The following is a 23,138-nucleotide window of genomic DNA, read 5'->3' on the forward strand; positions in this document are numbered from 1 at the left end:
AGTCTCTTAGCGCCCTGTCTTCTTCGAACATGTGGTACAATGCATATGCTTAGAAGAAAATGGGTTATTTTTCCACAAAAACTATTTAAATGTGTAAGTGGGGCCTACCAATGGTATGTGGGGCCTACTTTGGGAAATATATGTGGGACCCACATACATGTCCACACATGGACCCACATGCATATCCACCAATGGCATGTGGGGCCTACCTTATAAAATGTATGTGGGTTCCACATACATGTCCACACATGGACCCCACATGCATGGCCACCAAGAGTATGTCGGACCCACCTTGTAAAATGTACGTGGACCCCACATACATGTCCACACATGGACCCCACATGCATGTCCAATGGTATGTCAAAGCCACCTTGTAAAATGTATGTGGGCCCCACATACATGTCCACCAATGGTATGTAGGTCCCACATGTTAAATGAAAGGTTTGTTGGCCCATACACAAGACATTCACATTACCAAACAGTCTTCTAGCTTTTATGGTCTTTTGTGAGATCTATGTAAAATATTTCAACCAAACAATCTTTGATCTTCCAAAATCTATTTGCAAAAGCTCACTCTGTCTTTTAACCATAAGATCTTTTGGAAATGACTTGCCAAACAAGCATTAAGTTGAATCAATGGCTGTCCAAATTCAAATTGAAGCTCCTTGTAGCCACGCATATTTGTTTTCAAAACAAACAAAAACAAGGAAAGCTAATTAAAACTAATTGGTTAAATCATAGAGCAATCGCCCCATTTTCATTGATCTGCTCTAGGGCTTCTTTGCAACCCTTTAGGCCCCGTTTGCTTTTTGGTAAGTTATTTACTCAGGTAAATGCAGTTATCCAAGTAAGTGTGTTTACCTATGTTCTTTTATTTCTTATGTAAATAAAGCAATGACCATTTTAGCCATAAAAATTTATTATTAAAGGGGCATTTTTTGTCCCATTCAAGTGTTGACAACTCCCCCCTAGGTGGGAAAGTTATTTACCCACCTAGAGATGGGTATCACTTACCCCGGTCAGGGTTCAAAGTATCGATACGATACGCCCCGTATTAGGCATGTCATATCATATGTTTTGAAAAGATACACCCTCCCTACACCTGTTACGGGTGTTTCGAGAACCCCGCCTTTTTTTAATAGAAAAAACCTATTTTTAGCTTCCTAGGAAACCAAGATTTGAAAAAAAAAAGAACTTTAAAAAAAAAGTGTTTCATGTGTTTCTAAGTACTGATACGATACTGTTGATACACAGAAGCGCATCGATACTTTGAACCTTGACCCGGGTAAGTGATACCCAGGAAAATAAACTTTCCCTAGTCCCCACATAAATTTGAAAAAAAAAAAACATAGGATTCTTGATCAATCAGAACCAAAATCCCATTGACCACCTTTCCCCCTCTCAAAATCCAAAAAAAGAACGCCCTATCCTAAATAGGAAGTGCAAAAAACATCACTTTGGTAAATGATCATCCGATGTTTTCACCCAGCACGACCAGCGTGCAAGCATTGCACGTTAAATTCCACACCATGGTTAGCGTGGGCTGTGGACATCCTCACAATGCAGTTCAAACGATATGTCAATATCCATATACCTCTGCATGCATAATGTATTCGAAATGCTTTCAATTTTATGAATAGGCCAACTTATGTGATATGCACAACTGTGTAAGTCTTGGAGTGAGAAATAGTAGGGGAAAAAACCATCAGATTCACACCAATAGCACAACTTTTAGACAATATAAACTTCTTCTGGTCTTCTATCACCGGGATGCCAGTGACCAAAAGTTCAAGAGAAAAGATGGGGAAACAGTAAACCAGCTGATGAAAGCCATAGCTGTTGCTGTCTCGAACCTTGCACAGTGGTTACGAGCACAATCATTAAGATCATTGCCAATGAGTACAGTAATTCCTGCTGATGCACAGGCTGCAGCAAAGGTAAGTGTGGATGTTACCTGAATTGGAAAGACCCAGTATTAGAAGGCAGGGAAGAAACCACATGAGCAATGGAGGAATGCAAATGAAATATATTATTAACATGGTTCCAGAACTCACATCAGCTGTAACCACTGTCTCAACTCTCAAGGACCATCCTGAGATAGTCCCATAAAAATGTGGACACGTTGGTCATGTCGTGTCTGCATTTTATTAGTTGTCTCAGGATCCTGAGAGAGTGGTCACAACTTTCATAAAACACATCTATGCAAAATAGGGACATGTTGCATTTTATCCCCACTCATTTTGTTCTTTTAATCAGGCATACTTCTTTTGGCTCTCAGGAGTCCAGATTGTGTTTATTGGACATTTTGTTGGATATGTGTCATGATGCAAACAAAAATCATATTTCCATCATCACCCAGTATGTACACTATCTTCCAACACAACATTTACATGCAGGTACACTGTACCTGATCAAAAACAATCCATGCATCTGATGTGCATGCATTGAAGCCATCCATCAAGCAATTTGTCTTCATCCATGCCACAAATTGATGCTTTCTCCATTTATCACTATCAAGGATATTTGCAGAATAAATTATCTTTGACAACTTGTTTCAAATCCAGGTAATTCTCTACCCACACTTCCCTCACTTTTAGACAATTGATACTATAAACCTTTCTCTTAACAACATAGTCATGAAAAAGGTTTATATGTATCCTTTTTCATCTATACCTGCATGTGGCACAGAGAGAATGGTCCAACATCATCCACCTGTATCGCCTGTGCTACCCCTTATCAGCCCACATCAACCACATATTTGTGTATATTAGTTGATATAGGCAAATACATGACCAACTAAGGACAATTAAGTTTTGTATAGCTAACCCAGAGAAGCAAGGAAAAGAAAGATGCAAATGGCCTAAAACAAGTAGAATGGCAGGAAAGAATTTGCATAGCTAACCCAGAGAAGTTGATACAGCATCAATGATTATGGTGATATATTTCTACTAACAACTTATAGATATCAACAAGTTGCTTCTAACATGGAAGACAAGGTTGAAGCCATGCAGATCCCTCCTTGACCAAAAAAAAGCAAGATGGGCCTATGATTTATAATCAAAGTGCACCTCTAACCAAGATTTACTCAATACACAAAATCTGGCTGAGTTTAAGGGTCAGAAAGAAGCAGAAAGTCCACACAAGATGTTAAATCAAACCAATGGATACTTAACTCCAAATAAAGTTCAGTCACAACATGCAAAATTTGGTCCAAGTTCAAAGATTTGCAGTTCCAAAACAATCACAGAGTAGTCCTCTGATTGTGAATAGCTGAACCACAACAACTAAACACCATTCCTTATTTAAAATGAAACAGTGAGCACTTCTCTGTACAATGTATTATCGGATATAAATTGTTCTTACCCCATCACCAATTGTAAACAGGCTGACAATTCGAGAATTCCGCAAGCATCGCTTCACAAGAAGGGCATATATGTCTACAAAGGCTAGTGACAAGCTCCACACACTTTGCAAGCTAACAGCTGCTACAAGGTAACTGACATAAGAAGTACCAAGAAATGTTATAAGAGAGGAGATGGAAAAAGACGTTGATGCTACATTGACATGAATGTTATGAGAGAGAAGATGGAAAAACAACTAGTTCATGCCACACACACATGCTAAAATCATATAACACTTCATCCGTAAGTACAAGCACGCAAAAATGGAAACATAAACAGTGAAGTGGAAAAATAGGCTCCAAATAAACCTCTAGGACACTCAATTGAAAAAAAAAAAAAAAGAGATTTCTCCTAGTTTTAATAAACTGGATCTTACAGAAAATTTGGATCCTGAAGAACTTGTGTTTCTGAAAATTGAAATGGTTATCGGGAAAAAACATTTGGAAAACGATGATTTAAAGAGCATACTTGAGACTAAGCTAGTAAGTTTGGATAGTACAAGTCTATGACATGAGCATAATATGAACAAATCTTTTACCATGACAGGTACAAAAGATTAATACATTATAGCCACCACATAGAATGAAGAAATGAAAAAGAAACCTAACACTTCAACCACCCACTCAATTCAATAAGCTTCTTCCTGGGCTTGGGTATCAAAGGAAGCATATAAATTGTAAGAACCTATCTACTATCAAGCATCTGAGATGGATTCTCATTAAAAACATGATTTTCATTGGTTTTCCAAGAAAAAGAAATTGATGAAGTATCTGATGTGGACGCGTATTGGGAGCAGCAGCAGCAGCAATGATCCGGTGTTCTCATCCTATCCAATTCGACAGCAACAGTCTTATCCATTCAGCAGATTAGATTAGACTATGACACAGCGTGGAAGCACTAAACCGGGCTGGCTATGCAAGCACCGGGCGAACACCAGCTTCGTAGCGAAGCTTTTACGTAAATCTCTAGAGGAGAGAGAAAAGTTGGCGAAAAACTAAATTGTGTATTAGTTTGGAAAATAACAATATTTATAATACATTTGGAAATTGTAGAATAACTAGGAAAGAAAATTGTGATATATCTCTAATCTGCTAGGATTGAACTCTTCTTGATCTTGATCTTTGTCTTGATAGGATCGAACACTCTTGGGCTTGATCTCCACCATCCGATCTCCCTGGGTGCATGACTTATCCTATCTTCTTGGAATTACCTTGGATCTTGAACTTCCTTGAGTCTTGGATCTGGATGTATCTTGAATTCTTGAATTATCTTGGATTCTTGAATTCTTGATTTATCTTGAATTCTTGAATTCTTGATGGATCTTGAATTCTTGGATTCTTGATGGGTCTTGAATTCTTGAATTATGGGATAATCTTGAATTCTTGAATTATCCTTATCCTGCAAGCTCCCTTATCCTATGAACTGCCGCCCATATGGTGAGGTGGGCCCCCATTATGGGATGGGCCTCCATCATTCTCCCCCACTTGGGAAGAACTCGACCCCGAGTCGTGACTAGGATATGCAAGTGTCATCTCTGGTAGGTAGCGATGAAGGTCAGCCACATTGAATGTCTTAGAGATACCCATATGATCTGGTAGGTCCACGACATATGCATTGTCGTTGATTTTCTTCACGATCTTGTATGGACCGTACTTCCGAGGCTGCAACTTGTTGTATTTTCCCACTGGAATCATTTCCTTCCTCAAGAATAACATAATTTCATCACCGACATCAAATACTTGGTGTCGACGATGCTTTGTCTGCTGCCAACTTGTACTTGGCGTTGGTTTGTTCTAGTCTCTACTTCACGGCTTCTTGGACGGATTGGATCTGGTCCGCCATCTGTTCTGCGGAGGTGCTGACACCGGGTACTCTGGGTAGCTTCACTAAATCCGGTGCATGATTTGGAACCTTCATGTAGACAATGGAGAATGGAGATCTACCTGTGGAGTTGTGTACTGCATTATTATAGGCGAACTCAGCCTGTGCAATGGCGAAATCCCATTGTTTCGGTCTCTTTCGACATATACTGCAAATCAAATTACCAAGGGTCCAGTTCACCACCTCTGTTTGTCCGTCTGTCTGCGGATGGGCTGTGCTGCTGAAATTTAGTGATGAGTCAAATAACCTCCATAGGGTCATCCAGAAGTGACTTAAGAGCCTTGTGTCTCGATCTGATGTGATAGTCTTGGGTACCCCATGTAAACAGACAATCTCCCTGAAAAATAATTTGGTTGTCGCTGATGCATCTGCTGTTTTCTTACATGGGAGGAAGTGAGCCATCTTAGAGAACCTGTCAACCACTACGAAGACGGAGTCCATATTTCTTTGGGTTTTTGGCAAGCCTAGCACAAAATCCATGGACAAGTCTTCCCATATTGCAGTAGGAACAGGCAGAGGCATGTAGAGACTAGTATTTTGGGTTTGTCCCTTAACTGTCTGGCAGATATAACACCTACTCACAATAGTGGACACATCTCTTCTTAATTTCGGCCAATAATAACGCCCCTTAACTGCTTCAATTGTCTTGTCCCTTCCCAGGTGTCCTGCTAATCCACCCCCATGCAGATCCCTGATGATCTTTTCGCGAAGAGAGGTGCAAGGGATGCACAGTTGTTCTCCTTTCATAAGGAACCCATCATAAATGTAGAAATCATCTGCTGGCTGTCGATTCACACATTTTTCCCATACCTGTCGAAAGTCCTCATCCTGGACGTATAGGTCTTTTAGGCACTCAAAACCCACAATCTCAATACTGAGAGTCATGATGAGGGCTACACGTCTACTAAGGGCATCGGCCACTTTATTTTGTTGTCCAGCCTTATACACAATTTTGTAGGGGAATTTGTCGAGGAAAGCGGATCATCTTGCATGTAAATCACTTCTTAATTGCTTCTACCCACTGAGATACTTTAAGGCCTGGTGGTCAGTATAAAGAACAAATTCTTTTGCAATTAAATAGTGTTCCCATGTTTTCCAGGCTCTCACCACAGCATAGAACTCTTTGTTATAAGTGGACCACTTTCTCCTGAATTCACACAACTTTTCACGAAAGAACGCAATGGGTCTCTTTTCTTGGGACAATACAGCCCCTATGCCAACTCCACTGACGTCACATTCAACTTCAAATAATTTATCAAAATCTGGTAAAGCAAGGACAGGAGCAGTACATAACTTTTCTTTTATGAGAGCAAAACTTTGCTCATATTCTTCTCCCCATTGAAATCTTCCTTTTTTCAAACATTCAGTGATGGGAGCTACAATACTGCTAAAATGTTTAATAAATCGCCTGTAGAAAGTTGCTAACCCATGGAAGCGTCTCACATCTGTGACATTTGATGGGGTCGACCACTCCCTAATGGCTTTCACCTTTTCTTCATCTACTTTAATTCCTTCCTTGCTCACAATGAATCTCAGGAATAATAAATTATCACTCATAAAAGTGCATTTCTTCAAATTAGCATATAATTTATTTTCCCTTAATGCTTTTAGGACCTCCCTAATATGTCCAATGTGCTCAATGATAGATTTGTTGTAAATTAAAATATCATCAAAATATACCACAACAAATTTACCAGTAAAGGGACGCAGTACCTGGTTCATCAGCCTCATGAATGTGTTGGGTGCATTGGTTAGTCCAAAGAGCATGACTAACCATTCCAACAGGCCATCTCTAGTCTTGAAGGTTGTCTTCCATTCATCTCCGGGACGGATCCTAATCTAATGGTATCCACTCCTGAGATCGATTTTTGAGAAAACTACAGCTCCATTAAACCGATCTAGCATGTCGTCCAGCCTAGGAATGGGGAATTTGTAGCCAATAGTAATTTTATTAATGGCCCTGCTGTCGACACACATCCTCCAACTTCCATCCTTCTTTGGTGTTAGCAATGCTGGTACTGCACAATGACTCATACTGACTTGAATGTGTCCCTTTTTCAACAATTCTTCTACCTTTTCCCGTAAAATTTCTTTCTCTTTAGGACTCATCCTGAAACAAAGTCAATATGATGTTGTATATCTCTCATGGGTGGGAGCTCATTTGGTAACTCATCTGGAACTACATCATGGAACTCATCAAGTAGTCTCTGTACTTCCACTGGAATTTTATTCCCCTCCAGGGTCTCATTCATATCTTCTCCCTTTACTACCAACAAATGTACCTCGCGGGTATCCTTACATTCTTTTACAAATTCAGCATGATGATGTGTAATAATAAGGAAATTTTTCTCATTTGTTTTTGGAGCCTTTGGAACATTCTTTTCAGCCATGGGTAACAAAGTGTAACGTATACCCTCTTTTTCAAGTTGGTAGGTATTCTTCCTACCCATGTGCCTTGCATCTGTATAAAATTGCCAAGGCCTACCTAACAAAATATGGCAAGCATCCATGTCTACAATATCACAATACACTTCATCATTATACTTACCAATAGAAAAGGGTACCTTGCAGCGTTCCTCCACCCGTACGCCGCCTCCTTCCCTGATCCACCCAATTGTGTATGGGTTTGGATGTTTTTCAGGAAGTAGTTGTAACTTTTGTATTACATCCCTGCAAATAATATTTTCTTGACTGCCACTGTCAATAATTAAATCAAATAATTTATCATTGACAGTACATCTAGTACGGAACAATCTGTGCCTTTGAGAGGTATCTTTATTTTTCTAGGACAGCATTAATTTTCTCACAACACAAGTATACTCTTCATGTTCGTATGGACCCTCTTCATCTTCCCCATCAGGTCCACAGTACATTTCCTCCTCCACATCTTCTTCCTCGTCCCTTTCTATCATATTAACTGCCTTCCTTCTGGGACAGTCACTGGATCTATGCCCAACCTCATTACATTTAAAGCATTTTAAAGGAGCAGGCTTTGCATAGGGATTACTGGGTTTAGGAGGGTTGGAAGGGTTACCTCGAGTATGTCCTCCTGTGATGGCCTTACCGGTGTTGGCTGTATTTGCCGAGTGAGAAGGTTGTGCTCCTGAAACTGACTTGCTTCTGTCGACAGTTGTCGGTCTGTCGTCGCTCCCACTGTACCGGCGATAATTATCACTATGGGCCTTTTCTTGGAACATCAATTCTGCTTTCAAGGCTAGCTTCCTTGCTTCCTGCACACTAAGAACCATCTGTACACCAATTTTATCTCTGATAAACGGTCTCAAATAGACCTGTTCATGGGTCGAGTAGCCCGACGGCCCGGCCCGGCCCGGCCTGCACCCCGGCCGGGCTTGGTCATATAATTAGGCCCGCGGGCCTGACCTCGGGCTTAACACAGTAAGCCCGACTGTGTTTCGGGCCGGGCTCGGGATTTGTCAAAAAAGCCCGGCCCGACCCGACTCAGTATTATATATTTTATAAAATATATAATATGTATTTTATATATTATATAAAATATATAAATAATATAATATTTATTAAAATATATATTTATAATTTAATATATATATATATATTACTCTTTTCTTTATAATTTCAATCTATCTCTCTCTTTATTCAGCTGCTTCAACATTAATAATAATAATAATATAGGCTAAATTTCGGGCCCGGGCCCAGGCTCGGGCTTCGGGCCCAAATTGTAGGCCCAATGGTCGGGCCGGGCTCGAGCTCGGGCCTTAAAAAAATTTGTTAATACACAGTAAAAGCCCGGCCCAAGCCCGGCCCATGAACAGGTCTAGTCTCAAACCACTCAGATAACGTGCTGCCTGCTGGTTATCACTTTCAGATAATTGATTTCTTTCAACTAATCTTAAAAATTCAGAGGTATATTCATTAACACTACGGGAACCCTGCGCACACCGTTGATATGATTCAAACATGTATTGTTCATAATCTGGGGGTAAAAATCTACCTCTGATTAACTGTTTCATGTGCCTCCAGGTTCGAACAGGACCCCTTCCTTCTTTGATCCGAGTCTCTCTCATGCGTTCCCACCAAACGAATGCGCCTCCTTTTAGTCGGAAGGCTACTAATTTGACTCTCCGTTCTTCAGGGATTTCCATACACTCGAAGAAACGATCGACTTCTGTGATCCAATCTAGAAGTCCTTCTATGCCAAGATCCCCACTAAAAGTAGGAATATCTACCTTGAGTTTAAATTCATCATTATTCTTACGGGGATTGAAATTACCTTGATTGTGCCAATTTCTGCCGTTTCTGTCGTTGTCGGGAAAAACTGGAGCACCACCGAATTCTAACTCATCATCACTGTCATCGTCAAGAACTGGACGCCGAGATGTAGCGTTGACGGGTGGTCTGTCGTGGTCGTCTCCTTCGATTGAATGTGGATTTTCCCTGTTCCGCGGAACAACCTCCCGTAACAAGGTTCGCAGTTGTTCAGCCATCTTTGCCAACTGTTGTTCGACATTACGTATGGTCGTGCGCTGCTCTTCGATTGCTCTCCAAACAGCTGGGAACCCCTGATCTCCGTCATGGGGTGGGTTGCGACTGCTACCGTCTTGGTTGGCCATCTGACTGGGCGAACTCCCTGCTTTGATACCACCTGACACAGCGTGGAAGCACTAAACCGGGCTGGCTATGCAAGCGTCGAGCGAACACCAGCTTCGTAGCGAAGCTTTTACGTAAATCTCTAGAGGAGAGAGAAAAGTTGGCGAAAAACTAAATTGTGTATTAGCTTGGAAAATAACAATATTTATAATACATTTGGAAATTGTAGAATAACTAGGAAAGAAAATTGTGATAGATCTCTAATCTACTAGGATCGAACTCTTCTTGATCTTGATCTTTGTCTTGATAGGATCGAAAACTCTTGGGCTTGATCTCCACCGTTCGATCTCCCTGGGTGCATGACTTATCCTGTCTTCTTGGAATTACCTTGGATCTTAAACTTCCTTGAGTCTTGGATCTGGATGTATCATGAATTCTTGAATTATCTTGGATTCTTGAATTCTTGATGGATCTTGAATTCTTGGATTCTTAATGGGTCTTGAATTCTTGAATTATCCTTATCCTGCAAGCTCCCTTATCCTATGAACTGCCGCTCATATGGTGAGGTGGGCCCCCATGATGGGATGGGCCTCCATCAGACTATCTTGTTATTCTTATCTTATTAAGTTAGTAGATTAGATTATCTTATCTTATTAGATTAGGATTAAGAGAGACTTATCTTATTAGATTAGGATTAAGAGAGATTATCTTATCTTATTAGATTAGGATTAAGAGAGACTTATCTTATCTTATCAGTCTTATCTTATCAAGATAGAGTTGGAGGTCTCCCTATTCAGCAAGGAGTCTCCCTAAGAGCAGGACTCTTGTAATCTCCGATTTAAGGAGCCACTATAATTGAATAAAGGCATCCAAGAATTTCAATCAAGAGAAGAGTTGAAGAGAGTTAGGGTGATCTCTTGGACAAATCACCCCTTAGGTCGCCACGATAGGGTCTGCACGCAAAGGGAGGGGCAAGGGGAAGCTAGAGGTTCTCCCCGTGGACCGACCCGTGATGAGATCCTACGCCCGGGCCCATAACATTTTGGTATCAGAGCAAGGCGTCATGGGTGATCTGGAGCAGCTACCGTCCAGGGTCCACGAACTCGAGCACCGGCTCATGGAGACCAGCTCGGAAGTACGGGAAATCAAGGACGAAGTCAGGGAGCTACGACGTCTGATGGAGTTATTCCTTTCTAGCAAAGAGAGGAACACAAAAGGGGTGACAGCCACTAGCGGCCGCCAACCAGATCTGCCGGAGTCTTCCGGCGAACAGCAGTTCGGCAACCAGGGGGCCGCTGTCATCCCCAAGTACAGCAGGTTAGAATTCTCGTCGTACAACGGCAATGGAGATCCCTTGGGCTGGCTATACCGGTGTGAGTAGTTTTCTCAAAATCAACGGACAGACGACCAAGATAAGGTAAGCCTAGCCGCCTTTCACTTAACAGAGGAAGCGCAACTCTGGTTCTATCGATTAGAACAGGAAGAACCTGGGCTCAGTTGGACCCAGTTCAAGTCCTACTACCTTCTTAGATTTGGGCCCCCACTGACAAGCAACCCCTTAGGCGAGCTGATTAACCTTAAACAAACCGGCACGGTGGCAGAATACCAGCGCCAGTTCCAGACCCTCCTCGCGAGGGCATCTTCAGTGCGACCGGACCAGCAGGTAGACATGTTCACCGCTGGGTTAGCAGAACCCCTGCGGGTGGACATGGAAACGCAGAATCCCCCCAACCTGGTTACAGCCATGAATATAGCTCGCGCCTCCGAACGCAAACTACAACTCAGCCACGGAACCTTCAGTATAGGGCGGCCTCCATCAGCATGGGCATCCCCGGAACCACTCAGAATGGCTCCATATTCAGCAGCCAGCCAAGAACGGAAGCCACAGACGAGCAACAATTCCAGATCAGCATCCAGTGTGGGGAGCAGCGTCGTTGCACCCCTTATTAAGCACTTGTCCAGGGCTGAGATGGCGGAACGCAGGGCGAGGGGACAATGTTTTAATTGCGATGAACTCTACTCAACAGGGCACAAGTGCAAGAGATTTTTCTGCCTCCTAGTGAAACAAGAGGAAGATGAGGATGAACCCTTTTCATTGGAACCCGATCCAGGAGAGCAAGGTCATTCCACCTATCCGGGATTCCTTTGACGGTGTTTCCTGACACCCATCCTGAATTCGAGCTTGAGGACAAGCTCGTAGTCCAAGAGGAGAGTAATGATGTGGGCGCGTATTGGGAGCAGCAGCAGCAATGATCCGGTGTTCTCATCCTATCCAATTCGGCAGCAACAGTCTTATCCATTCAGTAGATTAGATTAGACTATCTTGTTATTCTTATCTTATTAAGTTAGTAGATTATCTTATCTTATCTTATTAGATTAGGATTAAGAGAGACTTATCTTATTAGATTAGGATTAAGAGAGATTATCTTATCTTATTAGATTAGGATTAAGAGAGACTTATCTTATCTTATCAGTCTTATCTTATCAAGATAGAGTTGGAGGTCTCCCTATTCAGCAAGGAGTCTCCCTAAGAGCAGGACTCTTGTAATCTCCTATTTAAGGAGCCACTATTATTGAATAAAGGCATCCAAGAATTTCAGTCAAGAGAAGAGTTGAGGAGAGTTAGGGTGATCTCTTGGGCAAATCACCCCTTAGGTCGCCACGATAGGGTCTGCACGCAAAGGGAGGGGCAAGGGGAAGCTAGAGGTTCTCCCCGTGGACCGACCCGTGACGAGATCCTACGCCCGGGCCCAAAACAGTATCTCTGTAATAGGTTGACTGTTGACCTTTTTAAGTAATCCCCTACCAAATGACCCTAAATAACATAAACATGGTGTCATGGTCTACCTAAGCACCTACAGATGGATAAGGCTTTACTAAGTTGAGCTAACATAGTTTTTTCAACCACTCAGGCCAATGTAACCAAAACAAAATAAAAGATTAAAACAAATATTGGCAATGTAAAGGACAGAAGCAATAAGGTGAGAATACCTTGATATTCCTAGTTAGACTTGTGATGGGGTAAGGAGATTTTGTTGTATTAATATTAAATGAGAGGAAAAAGGGAACCACACAAGAAAGAATGCAGAACAGTCTAAAAGCCATGACAAATGTACAGCACAATGCCCTCAATAAAATAAAAGATATACATAGAAAATTTGTCCTTGTTTATTTGCACTAATCATAGATGAATTGACTAAACATTCAGAAGGAGGTCTCATGGTGCTTGTTATTTTCTGATGATACTGTGTTAATTGATGAAACTAACAAAGGATTGAACCCAAAATTAAGTTTATAGATAAATAGCTTAGAAACAAGAGTTATTAAAATAAGTATGACCAAAACAAAATATATTCTGTGCAAATTTAATAATGATAGGAGTCCAAATCAGGATACACTTAGGATTTGTGAGAGAAATTGTAATTGCTGAGTAGAGTATGTAATGTGTTTGTTGCTTTTCATTCCAGTTCTTGATGGAGTATGTAATTGCTGAGTAGATCAGTCTGCCTTTCCGGGACTGCTCTCAGCTTGTATGTGCAGATTGTGAATCAATAAATATTACATTACCTTTTCCCATAAAAAAAAGTAATGCATAGTATCATTTAAAATAATAAAAAAAAGCATGTATAACAAGCTGCTGTACACAGGGATTTTACAATCACTGCCCATGCAGTCCTATACCCCCAAACCCTACTTTACAGAAAGACTTCCATATACAAAAAAAGGAACTATAATTTCTGTCCTTAAATAACTTGTTCATAGTAAGCCAAGAAAACATTTTTCCCAAGATTTTCTGGAATACTGTGTCTACAAAGCTGTTTTTTTATAAATAAATAGAACCTTTTATTAATTTGGAAATATTAGCACATACAAGCAGCCCTTGGAGAAACGCGAGCTGCGATCTCTCCACTAAAGAAGAAAACAAAAGCAATAGGTTACGGTTGTGCCAATACAAAACTTCCCTAGCTGCCCCTTACTTGGCTAGACAGTGCCATAGCATTTGTTGATCTCCCCACCCATTGTATTCTTAGGTCCATGTTTCTTGTCAGCACCTTAAACTTTTTTATTTCATTCCTGAAGCACCAAACTACTGACTCTAGGTCCTGCAACCAGCTTATTACAACCTTTGAGTCACCTTCAACTATTAGCTGTTCCACCCCTAATTGAGCTGCAAACTGTACACCTTGCAGGGCAGCAAACAATGCTGCTTTTGTTTTTGAATATCCTTGCATTTCTCTCGTGCCAAAAAACACCAAATACTGATGCAGGAGCAATTTAGGATTGAAGAAAAGGAGATGACTTGATTTGACCTTTCCATTTCTTTGGTTCGATAATTCATAATCATAACAAGGGAGAGATTTTGTATGATGCAGCCCATAGAATTAGAGCACGATGGGCAAAAAGAAGAAGTGCATTTGGAGTCTTATGTGATAGGCAAATATCACTTGGATTAAAAGGAAAACTCTATAAAACAGTTGTAAGGCTAGTGATACAGTATAGAGCAAAGTGTTGGGTGGTCAAGAGACAACATGTCAAAAAACAGAGTATGGAAGAAATGTATATGCTGAGAATTATCAAAAAAAAGAAAAGGAAAGAAATGTGTATGCTGATATGGATAAGTGGAAAAACTAGGAAAGATATGCTCACAAACAAAGTCATTCAAATGAACCCAAAAGTAGTTCCAATAGTTGATCAAACAAGAGATATAGACTAAGATGGTTTTCTCATGTGCATAGAAGACCATCTACAGCACCCATAAGAAGAAGCAAACCTGTTGCAAGTTGAAGGGGCTAGTAGGGCTAGGAGTAGACCAAAAAGGACATGAATTGAAGTAGTAAAAAACTATTTAAGCGCTCATAATTTAGCAATAGATATAGCACTAAACAGACTGGAATGGTGAAACATGATCCAGTATAATTGGGACAAGACTTAGATGATAATGATATGATACAAAAATTATAGTGTTCCTAATTGTATAACGGAATTAATAAATACCAGTACTTGGCAATAACCCAAGGAACCTAATCACAAAAGTTCCATGTGTTTGAGTACTGAACAATTGGGTCAAAAGAAAACAGGTGCTGTTCAAGCATGTGAACAACACAACGTGATCAGATTGGATTCTGTATTAAAATTTAAAACTCATGCAACTACTAGGGAAAAATAACTACACAATCCATGATTCATCTCCACGCCTTTCTCGGTGCATCAAGTTTTTCAGATTGTATCCTTACTATGCATTAGATTGGTCACTAAGACCAAAGTGTAAGTTCTGTAGCATAAAACAACATACAAATAAACCGGATCAAATTTATACCATTCAGGTCCCCAATCCGATTATTTTATTGTTCTGGTTCGGTGGTTCCTAACCCTTTCCACAAAAAAAAAAGGTTCCTATCCCCATTCCTATAATAATTCAAATAAGCCGCAAAAAGACGATGAGATAATAGATTGAAGTGAAAAAAAATGGCAGAAATAAAATATTACCAGAAGGCTGTGACAGAAGTGAAATCGTTAGTGGAAGCCATGACGCAAAGCGCTGCAACTGCAAATAAAAACTGAGATATGCGTAAGGCGACTCCGCCGAGTGTTCCAGGCATTCCTTGGATGTCCTTCATCCTCACTCTCGGCACATTGTTTGCAGCATCAGTTAGAGGGGGGGCTTCTACAGGGTGAACCGCTGGATGACTTGCATTCATTGCTTCAAAATAATATATGAGTTATATAAAAGAAAATGGATTATTAATTCTTATAGCCCAGCGATGCCCATGGACACACGGAGACAGTAACGCTTCCACTCTCGCATTCAAACACGGGGGAGTGGAACCATTGATCTCACCCCCTAACTTAGCACTCCAACCATGTCGACCCTCCGATATTCTATTGAACAGGAAAGATAATATGTCTGGTAGCCCAATTCCACGAATTAAGTTGAAGAAAACCCTAACCTGATTGTTCTGAGACAAAAATGGAACAATTTTTCCACCAATAAAACCACAAACCCCTGATTCTGCAAACAAAATCCTCAACCACGTAAATGGTAAATGAACCCTAGGCTTACACAATTTGGGGGAAGTACAATATATTTCCGACTCGGGACACTATGCCCATCAGATGCTAGGGCAACACAGGCAAGCACCCCCTTGCTTCAGAACTCTAATTCTTCAAACTTACACAGAAGAACGTAACAAACAACAAGATACTCCGATCAGTCCTCACTCTTTACGATCGAAAGAACGTAAACGCGACATGGGAACTTTTTTTTTATAGGAACTTCGTCCAGCTGCTTGGCGCCTTGGCCTACTTCCAGAGTTCCAGCTTACTAACCTGCGTAAGCGTCCTCTACATACGTTGTGTCCGCTCAGGCTAACTAGCCACGTGGCAACTAGTTATTTGACTTATTTCCTGTGGCGTTCTTCACCCCACACGGGAGTACGTAACAGGTAACACCATAGCCTGCACGGCCTATGTAAGAATGATCATTGATGAATGGCCTTCCTCCCCGCCTAGACAAGTTCATGGGCTTTCACTCCTCATTAACAGTATTTTTTCAGGCCCGAGCCCTAGCCCGGCCCGACTAATAGGCCTACAACTTAAGCCCGAGCCCGGCCCTCTTAAAAAGCTCGAAGCCTGAAGCTCGACCTAACAATGATTTTTTTCACTTTTATTGAAGATTGCATCTTGAGTTCGCCGGAGTTCACTAGTGGCGTTGGTGTTCACTGGTGAGAATGAGAACATTGAGAAGATGGAACACACACACACCGTGAACTCACCACAATAGTCCACTGGTAGCGCCGGTTCCTAAGAAGATGAGAATATGCAACAATGACTCAGTTAGTGAGAAACTGAGAATGAGAACTATGGGAGAGACGATAGAGAGAGGATTGGTGGAGAGAGAGAACTCACCACCAGAGAGAGAGAGAGAGAGGACCGATGCTTGAGATCGCCGGTGCCCGAGCTCACATGTTGCCTCTGAGATTGACAGTGGTGGCTGCCTGTTTGGGCTTGCGTCGATTCTTAAGAGTAATAGTGAGGAGATAAGAAGACGAATACTGAAAAGAGGGAATAAGAAAGGGTACTTTTTGGCTAGGGTTTAGAAATTAGAATAGGTTACACTTGGTCAGGCCGGGCCGGGCTTTTGTGGCAAATCCCGAGCTCGGCCTGTAAAACAGTCGAGCTCAAGCTTTTAGGCCCGCAGGCTAAAAACTATGCGCAAGCCCGTTCAGGGGGTTGGGGCGGCCCATCGAGCTACCTGGCCCATGAATAGGTAGTCCCACCCAACTTGCACCTATGGGTTGCTCACGGCTCACGCTTCAATTAACCAAATCATGAGCATACTTTTTAAACCGAACCGAACCCTGCGGTTTTTATATTTGTGAACCAAAACCAATCGAATCAATCCGTTAATAGGGTGCTTGGGACTGAGGAGCCTGGATCTCCTGCCCACAAGAACTCTGTCCACGTCTACCCACATAACATCGCAATCATACATGAGGAACATCTCATCCTCCTACATAGTATAATGCACGTGGATATGTTCCCAATTCAAGGATGTAGTGTGTTATGGGTAGATGTGGGTAGAGTTCTTATGGGCAAGAGATCAAAAGCAATGTTTTAAAAACCAACCCAAAGGTTGGACCATTTTTGCCTCTGGCTTGATCTCGAATGGGTCCGAATGGGTAAGAGATCAAAAGCAATGTTTTAAAAACCACCACGGTTTCTTTGCTAGGTTAACCAAAACCAACTAGATGGGTCCTAATGTAGTAGGCACGTTAGGTAAGCACAATGAGTGAGCACGTAATAGTTGGGTGATACATGTCCCAGTTAATGTGCCTTTCATCCAAATGTTTTTTTCCCCGTTAGATATAAATTACCTATTATTGTATTATCTTTGTCAAAATAATTAAAAATAAAAACAACGAAAAAGGAAAACCTAAACGTGTTGGGAGTTGGGACTCATGTACGTTATATTTTTTTCATTGTTTTTTATTTTTTATTATTTTGACAAAAGTAAGAAAATAATAGATAATTTATGTATAACGGAGCAAAAAAGTTTAAATGAAAGGCACATTAACTGGGACATGTGTCACACAGCTATTACGTGCTCACTTATTGTTCTTACCTGACATGCCTACTACATCCGGACCCCAAATAGATAGTATGTTTCAAATTGGATGGTTGATTTCGGTTCAATTTTTTGGTATTTTGGGTTTTCATGGCACTGCAATTGTATACAGCCTTAGTATTTAGGCCCTTGGATATACTTTTATTTCCAAAAACATGCTTTGCAATTTCAAACCATTTTTTTTTTTCCAAATACATATAAAAAGGGAGAAAACCATTTTTTCAATGCGTTTTTTGTTCACAATGAAAACACATTGGAAGTTCAAAACTAAGGTTGTAAGTTGGGCGAGCTGGATAGCGTTTAAGGTCAACTTAGGCTCTTAACTCCATAGATATGCTAATAAGCAATAACTATTGAAGATGATTCAAAGCTTATTATCAATTACCTAAGGAAGATTGTGGACCTTTCATGGAGGCTAAAGAATGACATTAAAGAGTGTATGTGTCTAAATGTATTTTTGGTCATTGCTTGTGTCTTGTTTTTTATTTTCAGTTTGAGATATGACGATTTCGAGCAATGGAGTTTATACTTTATTAGCGGGGACCCGTGTGATGCATAGGATTTGTTAAGCGAAAGCTAAATAATAGAAAGGGTCATTTACTAAAACACCCCTTATAGTTTCATAGATTTACCAAAATTTACCCTATAGTTTGTATTTTACTAAAACACCACTTATAATTTGCTATGGATTTAATCAATCTTCTATTAGATGACAATGGAAAATGACAATGTCGACCATAATGTTAATTTAAATAAAAATTATCAAAATAAAATAAAAAATAAAAATACCATTTTTGCCCCTAATAAGACACGAGCAACCACTCTATTGGTGGCTATATTTGGTCAATTTTGTTTTTTGTACAAAAAAGTGATAAGGATATTTTTGGAATAAAAAAACATGGTCATTACGGCAAAACAAACATTCATTAATGAAAGGTTGATTAAGTAAATAAGTTGTAAAATATATGAGATATTTTATTAAAATGAAAACTATAAGGTGGGTTTAAGTAAATATGTAAAACTCCAAGGTGTGTTATACTAAATGACCCTAATAGAAACACATAAGAGTATACAACTATTTTATATTTTCAAAATTTTTAAATAATTAATAATTATTTATATTTTATATACTACTTTTAATAAATTTTTTATAATACAAAAATAACAATAATTAATTTCAGTTAGGTTTATTCATTAAACTGATGAAACCGACCAACCCGATCAACTTGACCTGACCATATTGGATCAGTTTCGCTTTCGTCATTTGTAAATCGACCAAAATCGGATGACTTGATCATCGATATATATTAATATTTTATATTTTAAATATAATTTTTAATATGGGAAAGTGGGAAATTTTCCATATTTCTTAGTCTAAAATGTTTTATATCATAATTTTTTTTTAACAATTGCACTGTAATTTTCAAAATTTAAATTTAATTTTTAAGTTTAAATCTTTTGAACCAACCAACCAAACCAAAAAATTGACCCAAACTGATACAACTTGAGTAAATCGGTTTTCGCAAATGGTCAGTCAGTTTCAATTAACCAAGTCAATTTGGTTGGCAAAACAACCTACAACCGAACTGAACAAATTCATGAACACTCATAATTTAAAATAAATAAATAGTCTCATCTTTGATAAATAACAATATTTTAATCTCCAGTAATTGTTGAAATTTTATAGCGAATATACACAATTACTAAAAAATATATTGATAATGAAAAAATACAATAATTGCAAACTTACAATAAGTACTAAAAATAGATTAAATTAGTCAATAAACAGTATAATCTCTAATAAATATTAATCAATAAGTTATATAAAAAATACAACAAATACAATTAGTACAATAAACAAAATTTAAAATTTTCAATAATAATAGTTTAATCTCCAATAATTATTGAAAGCTTTTTGTTAAATAACAAAACAAAAATAAATTTATACATAATTATTGAAAACACATTTATCACAAAAAATAATAAATAATTACTGAAATACAATAAATATTAATATTAGAATATATGATTATATACTGAATATATATTAAGAGTTTAAAATTATTATTAATAAATATTAATTTTTATGAAAGTTATTTTCTCGAATTATTAATTGATATAAGTGAAATTAGTTACTTACAATATTATGTAAAAATATTAAATTATTATTAAAGTTATTTAATTATTAATTTTGTAAAATATTAAATTATTATTAATTTGAACTTTATGTTATAATTATTTTTATAATTTTCTAATTTTTTTAATTTATTACATAACTTCTTTATTTTAACTAATTTAAAATCAAGTTATGTTCAATATTTTGTTGTTTAAAATATTTAGTTACTTAACTACTTAAATAATATGTAAAACATATAAAATTTAAAATATTAATTATTTATTGAATTTAATAATCCACAAAATTATAATTTATACTATCATTACATAATTTTATTACTAATTTTGTAAGACATTGAATTATTATTAATTTCAATATTATGCTATAATTATTTTTCTACTTTTAAAATCTTTTAAATTTATTACATAATTTCGTTATTTTAACTATTTAAAATATAATTATGTTAAATATTTAAATAATATGTAAAATATTTAAAATTTTGTGTTATTTACTGAATTTAATAATCCATTAAATTATAATTTATACTATTAATACATAATTTCATTGTTAATTTTGTAATATGTTAAATTATTATTATTTTCCATATTATGTTATAATTATTTTTCTACTTTTATTTAATTTTTTAAATTTATTACATATTTTCATTATTTTAACTATTTCAAACCTAGCTATGTTAAATATTTAAATAATATGTAAAGTATTTATTTATTTTTTGTTACTTGAATTTTATTTATTTAAAGATATTACATATTACTAAGTATTTTGTTATATAGTTATTTGTATATTTATAATATTTTTATTTATGATATTTATTTATTAAAATATTTACATAAGATTTTATTTTTTAATGTTAAGTTTTTTATTATTTGAATAACATTTAAATTAATAATCCATAAAAAACATAACTTAAATTGTTAGTACATAATTTCGTGATATATTTTGTAAAAATATAAAATTATTTTTTGTGTTTTTAATAAATATTTTAAAGTTTTTATAAAGCTATTACATATTACTAAATATATTTGTTATATAGTTATTTATATATTTATGATATCTGTTAGTTATGATTTATTTATTGAAATATTTAAATAAGATTTTATTTTTTGATGTTGAGTTTTTATTATTTGAATAACATTTAAATTGATAATTCAGAAAAACATAATTTAATTTGTTAGTACTTAATTTTGTGATATATTTTGTAAAAATATAAAATTATTTTTTATGTTTTTAATAAATATTTAAAGTTATTATATAATTTTGTTATAATATTTAAATAATTCTTAAATTTTTAATCCAAACTTTCTTTAGATAGATATAGATAAAAAGTTGGGGAGAGGATAAATAGGAATTAGAGATAATTTAGAGGATAAACTCTCTACTAAATTATATATAATTTTTTAGATAAATAGGAATTAGAGATAATTTTGGAGAATGTGGGGATATGGAGGAGGTAGTTGAGGATAAATTTTATGATAAAAGATTATTTAGGTTACTGGGAAAATGAATCTCATTGGTTGTTTCAAAAATGACATGGAATAAAAAAATAAAATTTTCAAATAAATGAGAAAATTTCTTGACCGCTTTGTTTTAATATATATATATAGAGAGAGAGAGAGAGAGAGAGTAGTGTAATTTGCATATCTATATTCTATTAATTCCCAAACGCTCTTGCTAGTCATCGCTCTTGCTAGCAAATAGCTCATGAGAAGCTTGACTTATGGCCACCCCTATTGGCAGCTCCCCTTTTCTTGTCGCTCCTAGTTTTCTATGATTAATTTCAAAAGATATTGAACATGAAATTAGAAAATGTTGAGGTACACAATAATTCAAGATAGAAAAATAGTACATTTATTAAGAAAAAATGATGGATAAAGAGAGTAAACCTTTGAGCAACCTAAAACAATATATGAACATAGAAATTTAATGGAAAGTGATGTAAGATGGATTGTGAACAAGTATTTTGCTTGTTGCATAATAAAAGATGGGGTTCCTTGGCAATATTTTTGTATTAGCCATCCCAATCTCAAGGATGAAGCCATTTTGCTTATACATACATACATATATATATATATATATATATATATATTATATTTTAATAATTTTTTCTTTGTTACTCATCAAGGTTTAGCCATCCCAATCTCAGTGCAAATTTACTAAATCACATCTATATAAGTCATTTTGACAGTTGAATGTGGTTTACATCCAAGATCCACTGTTGGATCTCAAAATCATCCATTACGTGCAGGCATGAATAATTTGGACCATTGGATCGACTCAATGGGTCCTAAATATCAAGTAAAAGTGTCACCCCAGCCTGAATCAGCCACATGGATGTTTCTTGAAATGCCCCACCAAATAGCCAAACATGATGAAACACTTATTTTTGATAAGTTGTAAAGTAACTTTAGCGCCACCTCAACATTTAATTTCAAGAAATGCCCATGCATTGGGGGAAACATGAATTTGATGTTTTCCCAAATGCCCCATACACATAAATCAAAGAGTTTCAGTTTTTTTTTATTATTTATTTGATAAAACGGTGAAACCAAAGAGTGGTTCTATATGCAATAAACACCAATGCCTATGTAGTGCTGATGTAGTGGCATTTTTCCAATAAACACCCACATAACCAAACATATACTAAATATGTCTCATGGACATTGTACTCGTATTTCTTATGAATGATTTTTGGCTTTTTGAAAAGAAAAATCAAGCGTCTAGAGAACTTTTTTACCATTCCAACAATATGGAGGTAGAAATGGCAACGGGGCAGGGATCATATTCTCCGTCCTCGGTCCCTGATGGTGATGGGTTCCCGCGCGGACCTGAATCCCCGAAATATTTTTAGATAACAATAGTTTTTTTTTTAATAAATTTACTTAAAATAACTAAAAAAGGGAAATTTTAAACAATGTTTTAAATATGTAGAAATAATATAATATATTTAATATAAATAACATTATATATATAATTAGGGTTGGGGTGGGGTGGGGACCTCAATCCCTATCCTTGACCCTAACCCCGATCG

At 37.4% G+C, this 23,138-nt stretch overlaps 1 protein-coding gene across 1 annotated transcript; it reads right to left on the reverse strand.

Moving 5' to 3' along the window:
* Positions 1-1,610: 1,610 nt before the first annotated feature.
* Positions 1,611-16,174, reverse strand: LOC104594862 (CASP-like protein 5A2). The gene is made up of 3 exons (XM_010255381.3): positions 15,336-16,174; positions 3,364-3,496; positions 1,611-1,954 (listed from the first exon to the last, which is right to left on the reverse strand). The coding sequence occupies exons 1-3, from the start codon at positions 15,545-15,547 to the stop codon at positions 1,763-1,765; spliced, it is 537 nt and encodes a 178-aa protein (XP_010253683.1). The 5' UTR covers positions 15,548-16,174; the 3' UTR covers positions 1,611-1,762.
* Between the last annotated feature and the right edge of the window lie 6,964 nt (positions 16,175-23,138).

This window comes from Nelumbo nucifera, chromosome 2 (genome assembly GCF_055504915.1).
Source record: "Nelumbo nucifera cultivar China Antique chromosome 2, China Antique-T2T, whole genome shotgun sequence".
Lineage (NCBI taxonomy): Eukaryota > Viridiplantae > Streptophyta > Magnoliopsida > Proteales > Nelumbonaceae > Nelumbo > Nelumbo nucifera.